Genomic DNA, 24,459 nt, shown 5'->3' with positions numbered 1-24,459 from the left:
ATTAACTCATGCATAATTTTCAACCAATATCTCTCTTTACTTAATGTGGATATGTTTTATTTAATTATGTTGCGTGTATAATAAAAAATAACTGCTAAAATATAAATTGAAATATAAGATATATATTAAAAATGAGTTAAATAATATATATTTTTATACAAATATATAATATATAATGATTGATTTAGTGGCTAATATTTTTTTGACTGAAAATAAAACAAAGAAAACTAAAAGGAAGAGTTATTTACTATATAAATAAAACAAATAAATATTTGTCTCTTATTTTACTCTAATCTAGTACAGGTAGCGTTGAATATTTTTTGGTATGTTTCGTTGGTATGTTCGTAGAGAATCTACTTAATATATTAAAATTGAGTTTTTTCTCCGACTAATAAAAATGAGGTGTTGATTCCTCATGAATCCATTTTTCCGTCAAAATGAATGCATTATTTTCTCTTCTAAGTTTATTTTATAAAATATATTTATTATAATTATACTATAATTAGCATTTAAGTAATAATGCATAACTATACTAATTTAGAAAAATATCTTTATTATAGTTATATAAAATTAATATTTAATGTATTATTAAACTACCTATCAATTATCAAACGAAAATATTTTTAATCATTTTAATAATAATAATAATAATAATAATAATAATAATAAAAATAATAATAATATGATAATGGCACGGTTATTAATAACCAATTTATATTTCTCTAAATAATTTTTTTTAGAAAAATATCTTTATTATAATTATATTACAATATTACAATTAATATTTAATGAATAATACATAATTATACTAATTTAAGAAATTATCTTTATTATCTACCTATCTATTCTATCTATTCTATCTATCTATTCTACTCTATTATATAAAAATCGGATTTTTGTACTTAATGATGGAACTGATGTAGCATGCTCTTGATGTGTTATAATTAATTAATTATATTAATTAATTAATTTCATTAGACATTCAAATCTCACCATTTATTATAATTTACATAAATTAATTAATTTATTTGATTTTATTGGAATAAATATCAAATTATTTAATAAATAATAAATATGATAATGAAATATATCAATTAATTTAATTAGTTTATTTTTCTCAATACCATCTATTTATACAAGATCAAATGTTTTTTACTCATTCGCTCTCTTTTTTTCTCTCTCTTCCTCCCTCCCTCTCACTTTCATGTTTAGGGTACAATTTTTGTAATTTATTTATTTTTGTTTCTTTTATCTTTATTTATACATTTTATTTTTTTATATTTTTTAAAATTTTTATTTATTTTAATTGCTTATTATTAGGCGCATACATACTTTTTTTTCTTTTAGCTTCTGATAAATAAAAAAGATGTGTCATCTTTACGTTGTTTTTAAATAATCTTACTTAATTTTGTTTTATAATATTCTATTTTGTTATGTGTACTTCAATTCATATATATATATATATTATCTTTTTTTTGTGATTCACAATTAATATATATTGTTCGTATATGTGGTTTATATGTTAATGTTATTATTGATTCTCTTTATTATTATATTTTTGTGTCTCTTTGTTGCTCTTTATTTTAGTTATATTCATTGATTTTTATGTATTGATGCTCTTTTTATTTGAAATATCGTGACAATTTAGAGTGTATGTTGTGGCCCATGTGATATTCGTTAATTTGGTATATCTTTTTAGATGCTTTATGTTATAATGTGTTTAAGGAGTTGACTTAAAATATAATATGATATATAAATTTATAATATGATTTATAGTATTCTAAAATATTAGGACATTATCATATAGATATTTTTTTGATTTGGCCATTAGATTCAACTATACAGGATCTTGAAAATTATGCAATTATGTGATTAGTTATTTTTTCATATAATTATTTTATTGATCATTTACATTAGTGAGACTATTTTCATTATTAATATTTATAAATATGCTATTATTTATATAATTGATTGAATCATCTTATTCGTTTAAATTTAATTCTATTGAATTAATTATTCAACATGTGATCGCTATTTCTATTTTTAAAGAATTTTTTAATATTATTTAACAAATCTAATAACATAATAACAATTAAAAAAAATTTTAATGTGAAAATAGGGCAAAAAGAATAAATTTATTTAATAACTTTTTCAGGATATATATGTTTTTTTATAGATAATTATTGTAAAGCATGAAAAATTATTAAATTCTAACAATAATTATTAAGGATAAATAATTATTATAATTAAAAATGATGTCAATTTAAATGACATACAAATAAATCATGCCAAACATAACAACTTAAAAAGGTTACTTTTGAAAGAATATAGTTTATGTTATTTAATTTTTTACTATTTATTTAAAAAAACATAATTACTTAATGATATTTATTTTTTAAATTCACTATGTATGCAATTTTTTTGACAAAATTTTACTCATAATGATAATTCTTCTAATGGTGTAAATGCGAATAATTATATTTTTACTTTTTGATATAATTGATATATTATTAATAATGAATAGTAATTAACCTCTCATATTTTTAATCAAAGTATTTTGACGATAGTTTTTATTTATAGATATTAATAAAAAAATTGTTTCTTTAAAAATAAAATACATTATAATTTTAGGCTATTTCATAATTAACAATAATACTTGATTATTTTTTTAAAAATAAATTGTATTATATATAATTTTAGGTTATTTCACAATAATAATTAATGTTCATAATATTAAATTACTCTAAATTTTTTTATTTTCTATTGTTAGTAGTTAATCCCAAATTAAAAAGATTATGTTGAATTGTTGAATAGTCCAAGTATAATCGGAGTTAATTTAGTTTATTTGTTTATTAATATAATTAATTGAAAGCATAAATGATAAATAAGACAAGCAAATAATTAGAAAAATAGAATATTAATTAGTAACTACTTAAAATAGATAACAAAATAAGTTATAGGATATTACTTTATTTAAATTATTAATAATTAAAAGAATAAAAATCTGTAATTATTTTTAAAATAGACATTAAATTTATTTTTATAATTTTTAGATTTATATCTATTCAATTTATGTATTTTATTTTATTCTACCTTAACAAAAAATTGAGACGTGCATTTTTAATTATTTATTTAGATGGTATAGCGAAATGAGTTATATCAATTATAATTAATTATCAATAATTGATATCAATTAATTGATTGTATTAACTTATAAGATGAATAACGTATAATAAATATTGTGAAATTAATTATAATAAATTAATAATTAATAAAAAAAACTAAAAGAGAAATTTTTATTGCTTTTTAATGACTATACGATTTTATAATTTCACTTTTCCTTTATCTCTTCCTTTTACATTTATTTTTTTAATTTACTGAACTAAATCAATTATACTGATTATTTGTATTAACTAATTAAATACTTTTTAATGAATTATTATAATTGTGCCTTTAGACTACAGGTTAAAAATATTATAAAAAATATTTTATAAAAATTATTGAAAAATAAATATTTTTAAAATATGTCCTTAAGACATAAATGAACTAAATTATTTTTCAATTTAATGTGTTTGATTCATTCAATTGTCTTAATAATAACTAATCAAATGTAATTTGATTTGATTAGGATAAATATTTTATCATTTAATATTTTATTTGATTCATTAAATTACATTAATCATAACTTCAAATATTTAATTTAATTAGAGTAAATATCAAATTATTTTAAATTTTGATTGATTCATTAAACCAAATTAATTATAACTAATTTATTATTTAATTTGATCGAGATAAATATTAAATTTTTTAAAAAATAATATATAAAGCAATGAAATAAGTGAACCCAATTAATTCAATTTATTATCTTATTATTTTATATATTCCTTTTTTCCTTTTCTATTTTGTACTTCATGTAAAGTATTTATAATTTATAATTTTTGTTTTTTTATCTTATTTTTACTAATATTTTTCTATGATTTTGTTTTGTATTAATTCTTTTGTATTTATTTTTTATTGATAATTCTTAAGGATATTATTATTTTATTTAAAGATAATTTAAATTTTTTATAATATTTTTATAAAAGTTGATGAATAGGTTTTTTTTAAAATATTTTTTTTGAAAGTTTTTTAATAAGATCGTATTTTAATTTTTGTGTTAACTAATTATATTAATCTTCTATTGTAATACATTTTTTATCTACTTCTCACATTATCTTTTTTATCTTCTTTTATTTTTTTAATTGCTCTTTTTACTTTTTTTCCATGTTTATTTTACTTTTACTTCTTATATATAGATTTATTATAATTCACCAAAGTTCGTTTTGAATTTAAGTTATTTTTTAGGTTATATTTTACCATTGATGCTTTAATTTTGTTTAGTGTATTTTTTTAGTCTGTGTTTAATATAATAATCTGTAAATATCTATTCTATTATATAAAAATTAAATTTCTGCACTTAATAATAAAACTGTCGTGGCATGTTTCTGATGGTGTTTTTTGATTTATTTCTTTTAACTCATTAAATTTAATTTATTATAATAAATTAATTATATTAACTAATTGATTTGGTTAATTATTTAAATATCATACAATTTATTATAATTTCTATCCATCAATTAATTATAATTCGAATTGAATGATTAGTTTATTACGAAATTATTATTTTCTAATCTATTTATGGGCAATACATATATTAATTATAATTGTAAATTAAGCTATTTTACTTTAAATAATTTATATAATGGTCATCTCATTTATTATCACAAATGCTGAATTAAATGAGAATAAAACCAGATGTACTATTTTATTTGGCCTTTCGGGTTTAATGGGTGTCACACTCAAATATAAATAGTGACTTCTGGATTTTGATCTCCAACACATCAAAACCACATCCGTAACTCTTTCTCCATAAAAAGAATTGCGATTCAACTCTATTAGGGATACAGAAGGTTTTCAAAGAACAAGAAAATTGTCTGAATTTACACGAATTCTAAATATTCGAACTTACGATGTTGTTTCATTTGGTTATCGTTACGAGAATGACTCTAATCTATACGTGTCTAAGGACTAGAATAGATTAAATATTATTTAAGTAATTTATTTCTAATATTGGTATTTGATTAAATTAGTTTTAGAGAAATTTAAATTGTTGACTCAATTATATATTATGACTATTCTTTTTAAATATATTATTTTTATATTTTTTAATATAAAATTTCTTTTTTTTCTAATTTTTAAGTTTATTTTCTTTCTTGGATATATGTATCACTTTTTTTTTATTTTATATTTCAGATTAGTAATGTAATTATTAAAAAAATATATATTTAAAAAAATATTAAACATCACTATTTAAAAAAAAAGGATACGTGAAAAAAAAATAAAAAATTAAAACATCACTATTAAAAAAAATTGTTAATATGCTTATGAATGAGGTCGAAATTGAGGAATATATATGGATATAAAAAATAAAAAATTATTGCACGATTGTAGAATAAAAAATAATCATATATATAAAACGAAATAATTATAACAAAAAATAATTAATATATGTGATTTAAATGTTTTTAATAACTGGTAATATAGAGTTTAATAAAATATAATTCATATATTTTTTTATTTATGTATATGTATAGAATTATATATATATATATATATAAAGAAAAACTATCATAATATTAATATATATATTTATATATATATAGAATTATTTAACAAAATTAATATATAAGGTTATGGAAAGTCCCATCCAAATTTGACAAGAACAAGACGACTTATATAGAAATGGTTCTTATGGACAATAAGGTAAGTTGATTATTTTCCATGATTCTTTCATGTGATGCTAGGTCCATTTTATAAATATTTTTTGTTCATATTAAGTTTATTTGATAAGTAAACCCTTGCACGAATCAAAGACAATGTGATTTTATAGATTTATAAGTGCTAATAGCCTTTATATTTAATTTGTTTTATAGTGTGATAATAGCCAATATATTTGTTGGTGAATTTAATTATTACTATATTATTTATGATCACGTTCAATATATATGTCTGATTTATTGAAAAAAAGTAGATTATTAAAATCAATTAATAAATATTTTAGAGTTAATCCAATTAACACTAAATTAAAAAAATAAACAATGCATAACATGTTCCTTTTTTATTAATCAAACTATTATAATTCAAAATAATTTTTAAAAAATAATTTAAAATTATAATTTCAATCTTATCATGTGCATGGTTCGGGTAATTACACTTATATATATATATAAAATATAAAAACAAATTAAAGTAAACTAATGAATAGAACTTAACATTAGTTTAGGGTTAAACTAACAATAAGTAAAATGACTCAAATTCAATAAATAAGTACATTATAAAGGTGTAATTTCCTTAATATAACAAAACTTTTATTTGCTTGTAGTAGTTTCAATAAATAACTTCCTTAAAGAATCAAATTCCAATCCTTTACATAATATTCTTATTATTTATATGTGTAATCTCTCAACAATTTTTCTATGCAATTTATTATTGGACTTAGGTCCATATTCATCTTCAAACTTGAAGATCATTTGAGACAGCACTCCTAGAAACACTCTTACTATGGCCCAAAGCCAAATTCGACACATCATATTCTCCATTTTCCAAAGTCATACTCTCCTTTGGCAGATTAATAGATACCCCATAATACGTTATACAGGCCAGGAAAGGCCCCACCCAAAAAACCCAATGTCCATTCCACAATAATCCACCTTTTAACAAAGCTGGACCCAAACATCTTGCTGGGTTAAGTCCAACACCTGCGTAGCCCAATTGCCCAGTAACAGTTATAGACACAAACACTGCCAATGCCATTGCCCCAGCAATCACAACACACACCATAGGTAATCCTAATTCCTTTGACCTTTTCTTATCAAATCCCAAAGTAATACCAATAAATAGCACCAAAAATGTGCATGAAAATTCTACTAACAATGCAACTTGTGGCTTTGATCCTAGTCCTTTATCACTATCATTACTAATTGTACATCCTCCTAATGAATATTTGTGTTCCAATTTTGGATCCATGACACATTTTAGCATAATGAAACCAATAATTGAACCAATGCATTGTGCTATGACATAAATTAGTGCACGTACTAGAGTAACAACACCCTTTAATGCTGCTATGAATGTGAAAACAGGACTCATGTGACCTCCAGAGAGTGGAATTGTGACTATTAGGAACAAGAAGGCTATGATGAACACTGCAAGAGGGACTAGAAGCTTTGCAGCAACTTCGTGCGAGTCCAAACATGCTATGATTGAGGTTGTCAGTGTGAACATTAGAGAAGCAGTTGCAACTAACTCAGTCAATGCTGTTTTCCATGTCTGAAACAAGAAGAAAATAAAATAAAATGTCATCTTTTGCATTATGATACTTCATATTCATATGTAATATCGAGATTCAAGATCAGGTGATTACTCAGTATGAAAATATTTCATGCGAAGATAATAACTAAAAATCATTAAATGATTTGATATATTTAACTAAACTACTTAGCATAATACGTATCAATATCTTAGTTATCATCTCTATATAAAGATATTTTTATGTGAGTAGTCACTTTAAAAACATTCAACTCGAGAATTCACTTAAATTTGTAAAATTTAAGATCAATAACGAGAATGAAAAAAAGAATTGGACTTTGAGTGTGTATTAAATATGAATAATATGTGGATTTGAGTGTGTAATTTGGGAGGAAGAAAAATTAATCAATCAAAAACGAATTGGAAGAGAGAATTTAAGAGTGGGAGACTTAAATTTCATTTCTCATCATCTATCATAATTCTTCATTCTAAGTACTATTTAAATTATTTCTACTTATAGCTAAATTACTCTACTGATTATACATGTTACATAAACTTCAATAATAAAACTCAAACGTGTAAACTCATAAAAGTTTATTCGTAGAATCATAAATTTGATCGATTTTGAACCTAAACTTGTAAACTCAAATTTTAAAACTTATGTGTATGAGATTACCTCTATTGAAAAAATTTCATGGGCACCAATAGAAACAAGAAATTTGTACCATGCAGACTTTTTATGAACCAAATGTGTTTCCTCTACACTTTGAAAAGACCTTGAAAATTGGTCATCACTATCAACTACTACTACTTGGGAAATAGCTGAATCCATGTGATCTTAATTTCAAGAAAAACAAATGAAATGTGTCTTCTATTTATCAGAACGAGGTAGGGGCAAATTCTTTCGTTAATATGTTTCTATATTTATCCACCTAAATATATAGTGTCTTATGTATCATTATCTCAAACTTCCATTTCACTTCTAATATAATTATCTGTTATGGTTGACAAGTTGAGATAAAACTTTCGGTCCAATTATAACTGAGAATTTGTCCAATACGTAAGTTTTACCACTTGTTCAATATATTGAAGTAGAAATTCTAATGCATCAAAATTTTGGTACAGTGCTATATCACATTTTCTGATATAACTGTCTAGTAATATGCTTCACTTGCAAGAATATTCCCAGTATACAAAAGTTAAAAAGTGAGTAACATGGCTTTTAGTTCTAAGAAATTTTCCCAGTTAACAAAGCCAATTCTTGGCCTAATATATCTTCTACAATTAAATAATGAAAAAAAAAATCATAATGAACAATTATAGTTTACAAGAAGTTTTGAAAAACAATCCCTCAGACACGTGTGCCATGCAAATAATAGTTGCATTCAATAACAAAATAAGTATGTCATTATTGTATTATTTAGTTTTTAATTAAATATACATTTTATTATATAGAATCATACTCTACACAAAGGCACATTCATGGTATATGCAATGGATGACAGGGTAACCTTTTAGGATCAGAAGCAAGAAAAGAATAAAAACTTAAACATCACAATTCACATAAATTTGAGACTTCTTATATGAGCTCTACATACTTGTATTTTGTGCATTACAGATACCTGCCGCTTACCAGTTTCTAAATCGCTCTGCATATATTGCATAGACTTAAAATTTTGAATAATTTTATTTATAGAAGAATTTAACACTCTATTTGACTAGAAAACTTGTTTCTCGGAGATATAAATTTCAAGTCATTAACATACATTAAGGTAATCTAATAGTTCACATTTGGATTCTGATATCATGATGACTTAGTGTTTGATTTAAATTTATACTATTAAATTATCTTAGTGTATAACGTACCATATTTCTGCCTTTCTAGCTCAACTAAGATCGTGCGCAAATTTCACAGTCGAAATTTAAGGAATGGGATAGTCAACACCTAAGCATCAATAGATGGTTCACAAAAAGGCATATATCAAAGGTGAAGAAACTCTTCTTATATCACTTTGGCTAGAAGCTAAGATGAATTATATTATATGAGGCTCTAGAAAGCACATATACATATATTATATAATGATAACAAAAATAAGATATTCAATTACCTCTGGCATGAAAATCTCATGTGCTCCAATGAAAGAAAGAAAACTAGACTTTAAAGACTTCTTGCTATCCAAAGAGCTAACCTTGTATGTCTGAACAGAACTTGAAACTTGTTGTTCCACCATCTGTCCTGGATTTTTAAAGGAACAACTTTCTGAACTTAAGGTAGACGCACATCATTAGGGATATTAATATCTATATATATATTTATATAATATAGTAGCCAACCTTGAGAATTGTTGGTGGCTTGGTGCCATTTAAGAGAAGCCTAGCTTCTCTTTAACCTTTTTCGCTCAGAACAAAGCTAATTCTTGGAGCTAAGTAAATTTTCGTACGCATATAGAAAAGCAGCTGCGTGAATGTCTAAGACATGATCCATAGTTTTCTGCCAAAATTCTTATAGCAATGTAATCCATGCACATTACAACATCTGAAGCTGCGTGAATGTCTAAGACATGGATAGGTTCCCCTTACTTGGAATAATATTTGTCACTAGACACAAACAAGAAGATATATATGGTTTGTAGTTTTCTCTTAGCCATGAGTTTCTTTTATTATTATGAACAAAAATTTAGATGAGTTCAATACAGAATCCATCAAGGATAAGACATAGATCATTTACTAAAAGAACCCTCATAGTAGTACAAAGTAAGGTATTGCAATAAAGATATTGTTAAATATTTCATGTCTTCTCCTTTTCAGAATACCAATTCTTTTCTATTTCCGAATATATGAATTGTTAGTCCTAATTTATTCAATGTGAACAAAGCCAAATTCTTGAATCTATGTATGTAGTCCATGCAATGTGAAGAAACCAAATGTTATCATCATGGCTTCTCAAGATACTTAAGAGCCATATATCATCATCAACAACAACAAAGATTTATCTTATTAAGTGGAATCCACTACATAGATCAAATAATGTTTTTGAGCTTTATCATGTATTATATCTTAGACTGTATATATAGATTTGTTTTAACCATTTTATATATGGTTTTCTTGAATATTTTTTAGCCTTTCATCTCTATCTACCTTCCATCTCACCTACTCTTTTAACCTAGAGCTCTATTGATTTTTTTTTTCCACATATCCAAAAAATTATTTGAGACAAGATTTCTATATATTATTTTTTCAACAAAGAGGCATATAACATGGCATAGAGAAAACAAAACCTTATTTAAGATAATAGATATATTAATTATCGCTATTTTTCCAATTCAGTCAAAGACCTTACACTGGATTTCGAGAGTATATCTTGGGTATATACTGAAAAGATACTAAGATAAAACTTGATAGCTTCACCTGGCCAAATTCCTCGGCAAACTGCAATTGCTAAGATTTGAACATGCGTTACATTTTTTAGTTTTTTATGTGACATTGATTTGTATTTTGCACTCCATCAATCAACATCTTGAATATAATGTTCAGCCTCTAACAATAAAAACTGACTAATTGTATGATGAATCTTGTCTTTAGTCCATCAACAAGAAGGAAAAAAAAACCCTAAATCCATAGACGGTGGTCCAACACCGCGCCCGTTGCACCGCCCCACCAACCATCATCCGTCGCTCAAAATCGTAATAAAAAATAAATATCCGAAACGTAACAAAAATAAATATTCAAAACCAAAAAAAAAATAAATTTGATCATTGATTTGAGTATTGGTGAATGGTGATAGTGCTACTATACCTGGCAGCAGGGGCAAATTTAGAGGAGGGCCAGAAGGGACCATTGCCTACCAAAAAATTTTGAAATTTTTATATATTATATGATGATGCATTTATTTTCAAAATTTAATTGTTAGTCTAATGGCTAATTAGAATAAATTTTATCTTATGACCTGGGTTCAAATTTCAATTATTACATTTTGAACATGAATAATATATTATTTTTTTTAAGCCAACCATTTTAATCAATAAATTTTTTGTAATTATTCTTTCTATTTTTTATTATTTTTATTAACCATTTGTTTTGATGATATTTTTTTTTATTGTTCATTCTATCTTTTGAATTTTTTTCTCCTAACTTTTAAATCTATTTATCGTATTATACTTTAATTTTTATAACAAATTCTAATGGAATGTAAAAAGGTATATACATAAAAATTAAATTATTTCAACATTTATTTATATTCTCATGATATTAAAATAATTTAAATAAATTATATATTAGTATGAATATTTTACATATTTTATTCACTAATTTATTTTAAATACATATATAAAAAATATCAGAATAAATTTATCTATATTATTTATGTTACATTGTTTATAATAATAATAATAATAATAATAATAATAATAATAATAATAATAATAATAATAAAGGATAAAAATTAGAATTTTAATTATTATAAATTATATCAAATATAAAATTATTATTTTTTAGTAAGATTTTTTATTTTAATATAGAACTTATTAATAATTTTTTATTAAAAATAATAATAGAAAATAATATTATTAATTATATAATATTTAATTTTTGACTCCTTTTTAAAAGATTTTTGAATAATCCGCCCCTGCTTACAGTGGCGGAACTTGAAGAAATTTTGGGTCAAAAAATTTAAACATAAAAATTATGTAATAATATTTATATTAAAATAAAATTTATAAATATAATTACTTTTAAGTTTATTACTAATATGACAATAAATAAATAATTATATAGATAGATATTATAAAATAATTTAAAAATTTTAGAATTAAAATTGTAAAATAAATAATTATATAGATAAAAGAAATTAATTTTATTACAACTAATTTTAATATTAAAATTGTAAAACCTAATTAATAATGAGAATAATAAATAATAATTAAAATAAAATTTTAATTTGTATAAATAAGTCAATAAAACTTTTAATTTGTAAAGTCCATTAAAGTTCAAATTTAAGATATTATTGTAAAATAAATAACTATATAGATAAAAGAAATTAATTTGACTACAATTAATTCTAATATTAACATTATAAAATTTTGTTGATAATGAGAATAATAAATAATAATGAGAATGAGATTTTAATTTGTATGAATAAGCCAATAAGATCTTTAATTTGTGAAAGTTGATTAAAATTCAAATTTAAAATATTAACAATTAACATTAAAGATAATTGAATAAATATAGGAAGTGAAAGTTGATCCACAAGTTTAATGTAAAAGTGTGAGATTTAAACTAATTGAGCTATATTTAATTTTTATATTAATATTACTAATTCTTTTATAAAAACCTTGAGGAAGTCGTGGCTCCTTTGTTTGCACTAAGCTCCCCCTGCCTGCCTGGCAGCATCCGCTGGACCCATATATATTTTCTATAGATGTTCTATACTTGATCAGTTTGATCAGAACATGATGAAAAATCTTGGTACAAAATCTATATATATGCTACTTTTGTTTTCTTCCTTCAGTTATTACCTATATAATTTTTCATTGTTTTATTAATTTGATTATTTTTGTATATGATTTTTACCACGGAATAACTATCAGTACGACCATGAAATACTTTCAACTACCTGTCGTCGCCTGTTTTCCATGAATTTAGAGAATAATTATTTTTGTATATGATTATTGTTGCTGAAGTTTTGGATGTCAATAATCCAGTTTTAATTAGTGATTTTGTGGATTTTAAACATGTGTGCAAGTAGAAAAGATTTGTTCAACTATTGGAGGATGCGTGTTTAAACCACCCCACTCTTGTTAAAAACTCTCATAAGAGAAATAGGAGTCAAAAGTTTATTGTATGGTCGTCACATTTTTAGGAAGGGTTTTATATTTTCTTTACACTACAAGCGTGCATGATATATATGAATGAAAGTATGGAGCTTCAGAATCTATGGTAGGAACTCAAAACTTTTGGATAATTACGACGGTATAAACGGCCATTATACTTAATAATAGCATTTTTCTAAACCTACCGTAATCCATAGCGCTATTCTAGTTATTACGGCAGCTTTCAAAAACCTACCACAATTATCAAGATTAATACAACGATTTTTGTCATATTTAATATGATGGTTTGAACTACTGTTTTAACCAGATAAAACAACAATTTTTTTTATTGGTTAAAATAGCAGTCTAAAACTGCCGTATTTTATAATATATAATAACATTTTTCTTTATTTAAAATGAAAGTTTTATATAAATAAAATAATAATTTGTCCTTTTAAAATATCAATTTTTAACCGCTGTTTTATGTCCTTTAAAATGGCAGTTTTAACTATCAATTTTACCTGATTATAATAACAGTTTTTCTTTCTATTTTAAAATTGTTTTGACCATATTAAAACATTTTTTTGTTTGAAATGGCATTTTAGAAATTTAAATATAAACCAAACATCATATTATTTTTACTTCATACATAATCATTGAAAATCAGATGTCATAACTAGTAAACAAAATGTCAAACATAGCATAATTTTTTATTATACATATCTAATCATATGGTTCTTAATATATAATATTTTATCATGTGAATCATGATTTTTTGTTGCTCGCTCTAAAAGACCTCTTTCTCAATTCTTTTAGCGATGGAATCTCATTTCTTAATTTAATCTCTACAACAAAAGAATAATCTGTGAACATAATAAAAATATAAATTTTACTTATTTATAATAATACATACTAATATTAGCATTAGTGTTTAGTGTAAAATAAATTATCAGAAATTATCCCAATTCAAGAAGCTGAAGCTGAATATTGACAATTAATTCAAAATAAAGGCAGCAATAATATTTATAAATTCTTGTATATGGTCAGACATGAATCTATGTCCTCATTTAAAACAAAAGTAGCAATAATATTTATAAATAAATAAATAAATGCAGTTTACATACTTTTATAAATAAATAATACTTTGAAGACCGAAAGGAATATATATGTGTGTGTGCGCGTGTGTGTGAAATCAACCCAATGTAACAGTATTAGTAGTGGTTCCAAGTCCAGCAACGCAAATAGAAATTAAAGAAGAAAGGATAGCAAGAAGGTATAATGGTCAATAGCTTGTGTTCCTTATAGTTCACACCCGAGAAGTAATAAGAGCATTTGTTAAGAAGAAATAGAAGTCAGAGGGAAAAAGAAGAAGAATGTTGCAGAAAAGAAGATAGAGAATAAAAAAGATTTTTACCACAATTTGCCTAACAAACATAGCCTCGCAGCAGAGTATTTGTAAACTTTTTTCTGCTACTACGCCTCAACTCCTGATTATCCGGATCAGTTTGCCGCCTGTCCATCCCTTATAACAGAATTTTCAACAAAATCAGTACCTATTTTGCCCTCCACGTCAACAACTTGCTTTCCTCACTAGCAGCTATTATTTTCCTCCTGACATCGAATGTTCTTTTACGTAGCGTTTCTTTTCGGAGACAGGACACTAAGATATGGACAATACATTCTTAAAAAGTGTTTGGAAGCAAAGTCATGGACACTGAACATATTATCTTTGGGACAATTTTTTATATTTTTGTGTCCACTCTTTTACGAAGGACAATGATGGACACGGAATTTGGAAGAGGGACACGGACTGTTTTTATGAATTTTTTTTTGTCCATGGTGCTATTTTTTATTATTCTTACCCCTTCTTATTTTTCCTATTTTGCGTTGTTCTCAGAAAGTACTTTTTTTTTTACTCCATGCTCTTTTTCTATCTCTACGTTCTTTTTCTTTTTCTTTTTTTGTCAGGTACTCTCTGCTTTCTATAAAAATTTTTATTGGACTGGATAATTTCTTTTTTCTTATCATTCTTACTTCAACATCATTTTAATCTTATATTATATTATTTGATTTGTAATAAAAATAATAACAAAAATAATTAGTCTGGAGACTTTTAAAAGATAAATATTATAAAGGTAAAATTGATATTTTAAAATGCTAAAAAATAATTTATAAATTGTAATTGATTTTATATAATTTTAAAAAATTAATTTTTTGAAAAGAAAAATAAAATTTTAGATAAAAAAAATTAATTTTCTAAATAAAAATAGATTTTTATGTGCAAAAATTAATTTTTTTCCATTTAAAAATGGATTCTTTTTTAAAACTGATTTTGTATTTAAAATTAATTTGGCTTATTAACCTAAATGAATTTTTTTATTAATCAAATTCAGATTTTTTTTGTTAATATTAACCATATGTATTCTTACATATTAATAATAAATTTAAAAAAATAATTATATTTATAAATTTTATTTTAATATAAATATTATTATATAATTTTTTATTAAAATTTTTGACTGCTTCAAATATTTTTTTCAAGTTCCCACGTACTCCTACGTACTCTCACTATTTATTAAATTAGTTTATATTAAAAAATTTGGAATCACATGACTATTTTAGTCATTTTATATAATATTTTAGTCTTGTACATATGTATCCAAACATAATACTGGACATTACATTAGTGTCATATCCATCGTATCCAAACACGATACACAAAACATAATTTTTAATGTCTCTATCTTATTGTCTTTGTCTCAGTGTCCTGTTCTGTCATATCTCTACAAACAAACGCTACCTTAATTTCCTTGCTAAATGGCAAAACTGTTCATGACCTACGGCAAATCAGCAATGGAACTTGGGAACTAGTTGCTTCCCATTTTACTAGTCAACTATAGACTACTTGTTATATAAATATATAGTTCAATAAATTCTTCAAGTTTCAGAGTAGGAAAACAAGAAACAAAAATCTGAAGAAGAAACCAGAATAAGTTATGCAACATATTAATTTACATACATTGATGTTTGAGAATTGAATCATAGTATTCAAGAGCCAAATATTCACTTCACACACATACAGAGATAGAAAAAGAAAAAAAAAAGCCAAAAAGTAATTGAGTAAATATCCTTTTCGACCCCTATTCTTTTCTCCTTCTTTTCTGAACCCTAATACTAGAGGGTTGATAAACCACTATTTTATGGTTTACAATGTGTTTAATTGTGTGGTTTTATTATGGTCTTTACCCACTTATTCATATAATTAGCATGAATTTATATTTCCTTCCTAAAATTATTACATGATTGAAAACTTACTTCCTGGAGACCCTTTAATTAGGTATTTTAATCTCCGTTTATTCCATTCGATGCCGTGATCTGTGTGTTAAGTGTTTCACGCTTTATAGGGCATGAATGAGTGAGAGATTGGGAAGGAAGCTTGCAAAAATGGAAGGAATACAAGAAATTGAGAAGATGACCAGCGAGAAGTTACGGGTACGCGTCAACAACGCGACCGCGCGGAAGAGAGGAATTCGCAGTGACGCGGCCGCATGAGTGACGTGGACGCATGGATTGGAAAAGCAGAAGCAACGCGGAGGCATGGACGACGCGCCCGCATGGAAAAGAAAAACGCCGAGTGACGCGTTCGCGTGAATGACGCGTCCGCGTGACGTGCGCGATCTGCAGAATTTCAAAAGTAGCTAGCAGAGTTTCTGGACCGGATTTCAACCCAGTTTTCAGCTCGGAATTACAGACTAGAGTCAGGGAACATGCAGAAATGAGGGACACAATTCATTCTGCATAATTTTTAGTTTTAGATCTGGATTTAATCCTCCCCTAGGTTTTTTCACTCACTTGAGCATTCATAATTAGCATTGGAAGATTTTGGCTTTAACTTTTAAGAAGAGTCTACCTCTGGTACTAGTAATCTTATTTTGTTATTTACTTTTTATATTTATTCTTCCATATTTTTAATCCCTCTAGAGTTGACTTTGGCTTATTTTTACAAGTTATTAATATAGACTATTTTTAATTTCAATTAATCCTTTCATTATTGTTTATCATGTCTTCTTTTATTTTCACCATTAATTCTGTGAATTTTTATAATTATGATGAGTGAGTAGTTCCATGACTTGATTGGGGGATGATTGAAAGGAACCCTCGAGTTGAACTACTCAAGAGAAAAATTATAATTGGGTTTATTGTTGAATCACCCTCTAATCATTAATTCTAGTCCTTCCCAAGAGAGAGGGTTAGGACTTATGACTAGAAACTGATTTCCAACTTGCTTGACTTTCCTTTACCTAGTAAGGGTTAACTAAGCAGAGTAACTTCCAATTATTAATTAATCTTGAGAGTATTTCAACAAGAATAGGGCTTCCAACTAATCTACCCCCAGCAAGGCTTTTATTTAGAATTAATTAAATTCTCTGATTTAAATTTCTGTTTATCAACTCAACCATTTTTGAAAACACCCAATTGATGAAATAGCACATCTCTCTGCAACTCGTTGGGAGACGACCTGGGATTCATACTCGCATTATTTTAATTTTCAATATTATGACAACCAAATTGATAAGCGGATTTTTGGTTAGTTAAGGACTGTACTTGCAACGTATCCCTATTAATAAATTCTTAACTCACCAATTTCCGCCACGTCAATTTTTGGCGCCGTTGCCAGGGAGTTGCAACAGTGTGCTAATTTATTGATTGGTATTTATTTCAATTGCAATTTTTCTTTTCATTCTGTCACTATGAGCTGTACGTTTCTTTCGTTAAATGACGCGTTCCCTTCCTGATCCAAGCTTGCCAGTATTTGACCCTGAGATTGAAAGAACTCTTTCACGTATAAGGCAAGCTCGGCGTCGGCAACTCCTTTTTGAGGACGAACCTGAACCGTCATCTAAGGAAGAAACAAGCTCCCTCTCTACTGATCAAGTTCATTTACGTGCAGGTGACATGGCAGCACCCAAAAGAGTCACTATCCAGGAGGAAAGAGCCCCTGATTTTACGCTCCAACCATTCCAGGCACACCACCCAGCAGTAGCTGTAGATTTTGAAATAAAGTCTTCACTACTCAACTTGATGCCCAAATTTCATGGCTTACCTGCTCAAGAGCCTATCAAGCATCTTAGGGATTTCCAGACTGCTTGTTCTACTGTTAAGCATGATGGCACTGATGAAATCTCCATTCTGTTGAAAGCCTTCCCGTTTTCTCTGGAGGAAAAGGCAAGAGAGTGGCACTACACTCAATCCGGAACAACTGTTTCCAACTGGGATACACTTAGGAGAGAGTTTCTGGAGAAATTCTTTCCAGCTGAAGTTACCGATAAGCTAAGGAAGGACATGTCTATGATCGTTCAGGATGAATCTGAGACCTTCTATGAATACTTGGAACGCTTCAATAATCTTCGAGAAGCATGCCCCCATCATATGATTGACAAAATAATGTTGCTTGGCTACTTTACACAGGGTTTGAAATCTCAAGATAGGACCACATTGGAAGGTGCTAGCAATGGTTCTATGAAAAAGTACAAGACTATAGAAGAAGCATGGCAATTGATCAGCGACTTAGCTGACTGTACTAGGAATCACAGGTAGAAACAAAGTCGGTCAAGAGCTGTTGCAGAGGTATCCACTAGTAAAGAGACTGCTGCTATAGCTCAGAGCTTATGTGAAATGACCAACTTGCTGAAGTAGATGCAACTGAATCAACAACAGCCTCAGCAAGTTCAGCCTTCTCCACCACAACACAGCCAGCAGCTGGTTCGACAAAGAGTATGCAGAATCTGTGCAAATTACAGTCACTATACCGATGAGTGTCCGCAACTTCAACCAGAAGACAACACTGTAGCAGCCACTCATAACTTTCATGACCGCCCCATAATAGAGGAGGCAGAGATAACAATGGAAATCAGAGGTGAAATAACAATAACAACTTTAGGCAGCAGAATCAGAATCAGACCTACAGAGCACCTCATTTAAGACAGCCTCAAGCATCTCAGCAGACCTCTCAGATCACTTACCCCTCTTCATCTCCTAATGATGAGTTACTACAATCTATTGATCGGAGACAACAGGCCATGGAAAATAACCTTACTTCTACTCTAAATGGTTTGAATTCTACTTTGCAAGCCCTTGTCTCACATATTGGATCAATGCACAACTCCAACAACCAGTCCTCAAGCTCTGGTGGACTCCCTTCTCAACCATTACTCAATCCAAAGAGTGGTATTAATGCCATCACCTTAAGGTCCGGAACCACATTGCAAGAGAGGAATTAGGAAGAGCCAAATCCACCTGAACACACCTCAGCTGAAGAGGTAGTGGAAATAGAAGATGTTGAAGAAGAAAAGAGCATACATGACATGGCTGAAGATGAAGACGCCAAATCACAGAAAGAAGCACCAAACAGCGCAGACACTATAGAGGACGCCGTTCCTATTCCATTTTCACAACTTGCAAGGAAGCCCAGGAAGCAGTTGGAACCTGATCCCAAAATGGTAGAAATCTTCAAAAAGGTTGAGGTAACTGTTCCCCTTTTTTATGTCATTCAACAGGTACCTAAATATGTAAAGTTTCTAAAAGATTTGTGCATACATAAAGACAAAATTAATGAATTATAAACTATTCCTTTAGGAAGTTCTATACTGCTTTAATGGGAAATATACCTGAAAAATGTAGTGATCCAGGTCCATGCATGGTTAACTGTACCATTGGAGGTGTGATATTTTCTGACTGCATGTGTGATTTAGGAGCATGTGTTAGTATAATGCCTTTATCTGTATATGATGTTTTGAGGCTTCCTCCCTTAAAAAGGTCGGCAGCTCGTTTTGTGTTAGCAGATAAAAATATTATTACAGTGGCTGGAGTTGCTGAAGATGTATTGGTGGCCATTAAAGGTCTCACCTTCTCCATTGATTTTTACATCCTGGAGATGCCCCAAAATGACTCAGAGAAGCCATCGTCTATCCTACTCGGAAGACCTTTCTTGAAGACCTCGAAGTTCAAATTAGATGCTTTCGCAGGCACATACTCTTTTGAAATAGACGGCCGAGTAGTAAGCTTCAATCTGAATGGAGTTATGAAACACTCTCCAGAAGACCGTTCTATCTTCCAGTGTGACATCATAGGTGAAACCGTAGCTGAAGTTCACCAGGAAGAGTTTGAAGATAAGTACATAGGACAAGGTCCAAGTGTGGGGAATTCCGAGGACAATGCAGGTACTCTACCACTGCTACCAGTTCCAGATAATCCAGAGCCAGACCATGAACAGAAGTTAGAATTGAAACCCCTCCCTCCACACCTCAAATATGCTTACCTCAAGGACAAGCAGAAGTTTCCAGTTATCATTGCACGGGACCTCACTTCTCCGCAGGAAGAGCAGTTACTTAGTGTGCTGAGGAAGCACAAAAAAGCAATTGGGTGGAGTTTAGCAGACATAGTAGGCATCAACCCTCAAGTTTGTGAGCACAGGATATTTTTAGAAGAAGGAGCAAGACCTGTTCGTCAACCCCAAAGAAGATTGAAGTGACCAGACTATTAGAGGCAGGTATTATCTACCCCATCTCAGACAGTGAATGGGTGAGCCCAGTACAAGTGGTGCCCAAGAAGTCTGGAGTCACTACAGTGAAGAATGAGCATGGAGAGCTCATAACAACCAGAGTACAGAACGGCTGGAGGGTCTGCATTGATTACAGGCGTCTCAACCAATCTACTCGTAAGGATCACTACCCTCTTCCATTCATTGATCAAATGCTGGATCGCCTGTCAGGTAAATCACATTATTGCTTTTTAGATGGTTACATAGGCTATTTCCAGATTCATATAGCTCCTGAGGATCAGGAAAAGACTACCTTTACCTGTCCCTTTGGGACTTATGCTTACAAGAGAATGCCCTTTGGACTGTGCAATGCACCAGCTACTTTCCAAAGGTGCATGATGAGTCTTTTCTCTGACCTTATTGAGGACTGTATGGAGGTTTTTATGGATGATTTTAGCGTTTATGGTGATTCTTTTAACCTTTGCTTGGATAGTTTATCTAGAGTATTAGATAGATGTGTCAGTACAAACTTTGTATTAAATTTTGAAAAATGTCATTTTATGGTTAAACAAGGAATCGTACTGGGACATGTTGTATCTAATACTGGCATTTCTGTAGATCCAGCAAAGGTGGATGTTATTTCTAGTTTGCCTTACCCCTCTTCTGTGAGGGAAGTCCATTCGTTCCTTGGACATGCAGGTTTCTACCGAAGATTCATTAAGGACTTTAGTAAGGTAGCACTTCCCCTATCAAGACTACTGCAGAAGGATATTGAATTCGAGTTCAGTGAGGATTGCAAATAAGCGTTTGATAAGCTGAAAACCGCCCTGACTCAAGCTCCAATTGTGAGAGGACCGGACTGGAGCCAGCCATTTGAAATCATGTACGATGCTTCCAACCATGCAGTAGGAGCAGCACTGGCTCAGCGTGAAGGTAAGGACTCTTTTGTTATTGCTTATGCGTCTAAAACTTTAGACGCCGCTCAGTCTAACTACACTACTACTGAAAAAGAGCTTCTTGCTATTGTTTTTGCTCTGGATAAATTCTGAGCCTATTTACTTGGTACTAAGGTAGTAGTGTATTCAGACCACACAGCTCTAAAGTATCTATTAGCTAAAAAGAAATCCAAACCAAGGCTTATACATTGGATACTGCTACTACAAGAATTTGATTTAGAAATAAAGGACAGGAGTGGTAACCAGAATCTAGTGGCAGACCACTTGAGTCACCTTGAACATATTAAGGATGACTCCACTCCTATAGCTGATAATTTTCCATTTGATAACCTACAAGCAGTATCTGAGATAATCCCTTGGTATGCACCTGTAGCTAATTATCTAGTTAGCCACACTTTTTTTCCACACTTTACTAAGCACCAAAGAGACAAGCTGAAAAGCGAGTCTAAATATTATATATGGGATGACCCATATTTATGGAGATGTGGTGCTGATCAGGTAATTAGAAGGTGTGTGCCTCAATCAGAATTTCAGTCCATTTTAGAGGCCTGTCACTCATCTGAGAGTGGAGGATATTTTGGCCCTCAAAGAATAGCTAGAAAAATCTTAGACTGTGGATTCTGGTGGCCCACCCTTTTTAAAGACGCTGCTGAATTTTGTAAATCTTGTCCCCCATGCCAAAGGTTTGGTAATATATCCCAGAGGGATGAAATGCCTCAACAAACTATGCTTTTCTGTGAAATTTTTGATGTTTGGGGCATTGACTTCATGGGTCCATTTCCAAATTCTAATAGCCACCTCTATATATTGTTAGCTATAGACTATGTTTCTAAATGGGTGGAAGCAATTCCTACCCGTACTGATGATGCTAACACTGTTGTCTCCTTTGTTAGAAACCACATTATTTGTTGCTTTGGATCACCACGAGCAATCGTGAGCGATTAAGGCACCCATTTTTGTAACAGGAGACTAACAGGATTACTGAAGAAGCATGGGATCATTCATAAAATAGCAACAGCCTACCATCCTCAGACTAATGGACAAGCCGAGGTGTCTAACAGAGAGATCAAGCGCATTTTACAGAAGATAGTCAAACCTCATAGAAGAGACTGGAGCACCAGACTACAAGATGCACTCTGGGCATACAGAACAGCATACAAGACACCCATTGGGATGAGTACTTTCTGCTTAGTCTATGGAAAGGCTTGTCACCTTCCAGTTGAGGTGGAGTACAAAGCTTTTTGGGCAGTAAAGGAATGCAACATGGGATTTGAGAAAGCCGGTGCTGAAAGGAAGTTGCAACTGCAAGAATTGGAGTGCCTTCGCCTAGAAGCTTATGAGAACTCAAGACTGTACAAGGAGAAAATGAAGGCTATACATGATCAACACATCAAGAGAAAGGAGTTCCAACCTGGGGATTTGGTCCTTCTTTACAACTCTAGACTGAGGCTCATGCCAGGCAAACTGCGATCAAGGTGGGAAGGTCCATATAGAGTCGAGAGTGCTGAACCGTATGGAGTTTTCCATCTAAGTCACCCTTCAAGCTCTGAACTCATCAGGGTTAATGGACATCGTTTGAAGCTCTACCATGGTGAGAAGGCGATGAAAAATAAGGAGTTAGAGATCTTCCTCTTGGAGGATCCACTCGCAACTGAAAACTGAGCTACTGAAGCGTGTAACTTAAGGACATTAAAGCAAAGTGCTACGTGGGAGATAACCCACCACGGTATGATCGTTCCTTTTCTTTTCCTTCTCTTCCCTCATCTATAACTCTTCTCCATACTACTGCCTCTATCTTGCACCTTATCTGCATACTGCATTTGCATAAAAAAAATCTTTACGCGACGTGACCGCACCATTGACGCGTCCGCATCGTAAGTGGATCCGAGAATATAAGAAAGTGAACAGAGAGTCACGCGAGAGCGTGGCTGGAGGCGTGCCTTTGGCATAAATCATCACACGTGACCGCGTCGCTGACGCGTCCGCGTCAAGTGCAAAAATTAGCCTTCCACGCGTCCGCGTTACTCACGCGGCCGCGTGCCCTGGAAAATGGGTGCATGATCAAAAGTTGTGCTAGAGTGGTGATGGATCGGTGCTGAATGCACAAATTCTTCTCACGCAGAAGTATGGTTCACGCGTCCGCGACATATTTTTCTAATGGCCACTCATGCAATCGCATGACCCACGCGATCGCGTCACCCAACATTTGGCAAAAATAAAAATTCGAACAGAGAGTCGCGCCATTAGCATAACATGTGTCACGCGTCCGCGTGACCGACGCGTCTGCGTTGATTCACTTAATGCGCATTCGCGCGAACGCGTCACTCACGCGTCCGCGTCGCTTGGGTCGCACAGCTTATCCTAATTTGCCACATATCTTATCTTTCTCTTTCCCCAATCCTACTTTTTCTTTTCCCTCCATTTCTTTCTTCCCCCTTCTTCCTTCTTCCCTTATTCTCAATTTCTACTTTCTCTCTCTCTTCCCACCATTATCAAGGTTTTTCCTTTCTTCTTCCCTCCTCACTTTTCTATTCTTCTTCTTTATTTATGTTTTCTTCTTCCTTTCTCTTTCTTTTTACTTTCATTGCATATGTTTTCTTTTTCTTTCCTTTTTATTGGTGTTGAAAATTTATTTGGTCATTGTGGATTGTTTTATAATTGTTTGGCAATTATATTTTTAAAGGGGTTGCTTGCATGTTCAATTTATTATTTTCATTGGATTATTTACCATGCATGCTATGTGTTTGTGAAAAAGCCCATGTGGCATTATGCACTTTTCTACATTATCCTATTCTACTATTCAATGCAT

The 24,459-nt window shown here is 29.5% G+C and overlaps 1 protein-coding gene and 1 non-coding gene across 2 annotated transcripts; both read right to left on the bottom strand.

Moving 5' to 3' along the window:
* Positions 1–6,424: 6,424 nt before the first annotated feature.
* On the bottom strand, positions 6,425–10,142 carry LOC112698154 (aquaporin TIP1-2-like). Its single transcript, XM_072196448.1, has 2 exons — positions 9,456–10,142; positions 6,425–7,368 (listed from the first exon to the last, which is right to left on the bottom strand). Exons 1-2 carry the CDS (start codon positions 9,576–9,578, stop codon positions 6,553–6,555), a joined length of 939 nt encoding a protein of 312 aa, XP_072052549.1. The 5' UTR covers positions 9,579–10,142; the 3' UTR covers positions 6,425–6,552.
* An 8,340-nt stretch (positions 10,143–18,482) lies between these two features.
* Positions 18,483–18,590, bottom strand: LOC112700158 (small nucleolar RNA R71). Its single transcript, XR_003153076.1, has one exon. It is a non-coding gene; the product is annotated as a small nucleolar RNA R71 (small nucleolar RNA).
* Between the last annotated feature and the right edge of the window lie 5,869 nt (positions 18,591–24,459).

Source organism: Arachis hypogaea, chromosome 6, assembly GCF_003086295.3.
Source record: "Arachis hypogaea cultivar Tifrunner chromosome 6, arahy.Tifrunner.gnm2.J5K5, whole genome shotgun sequence".
In the NCBI taxonomy this organism is placed as follows: domain Eukaryota; kingdom Viridiplantae; phylum Streptophyta; class Magnoliopsida; order Fabales; family Fabaceae; genus Arachis; species Arachis hypogaea.
The sequence above is the reverse complement of the archived record's forward strand: the minus strand, read 5'-3'. Positions and strand labels throughout refer to the sequence as shown.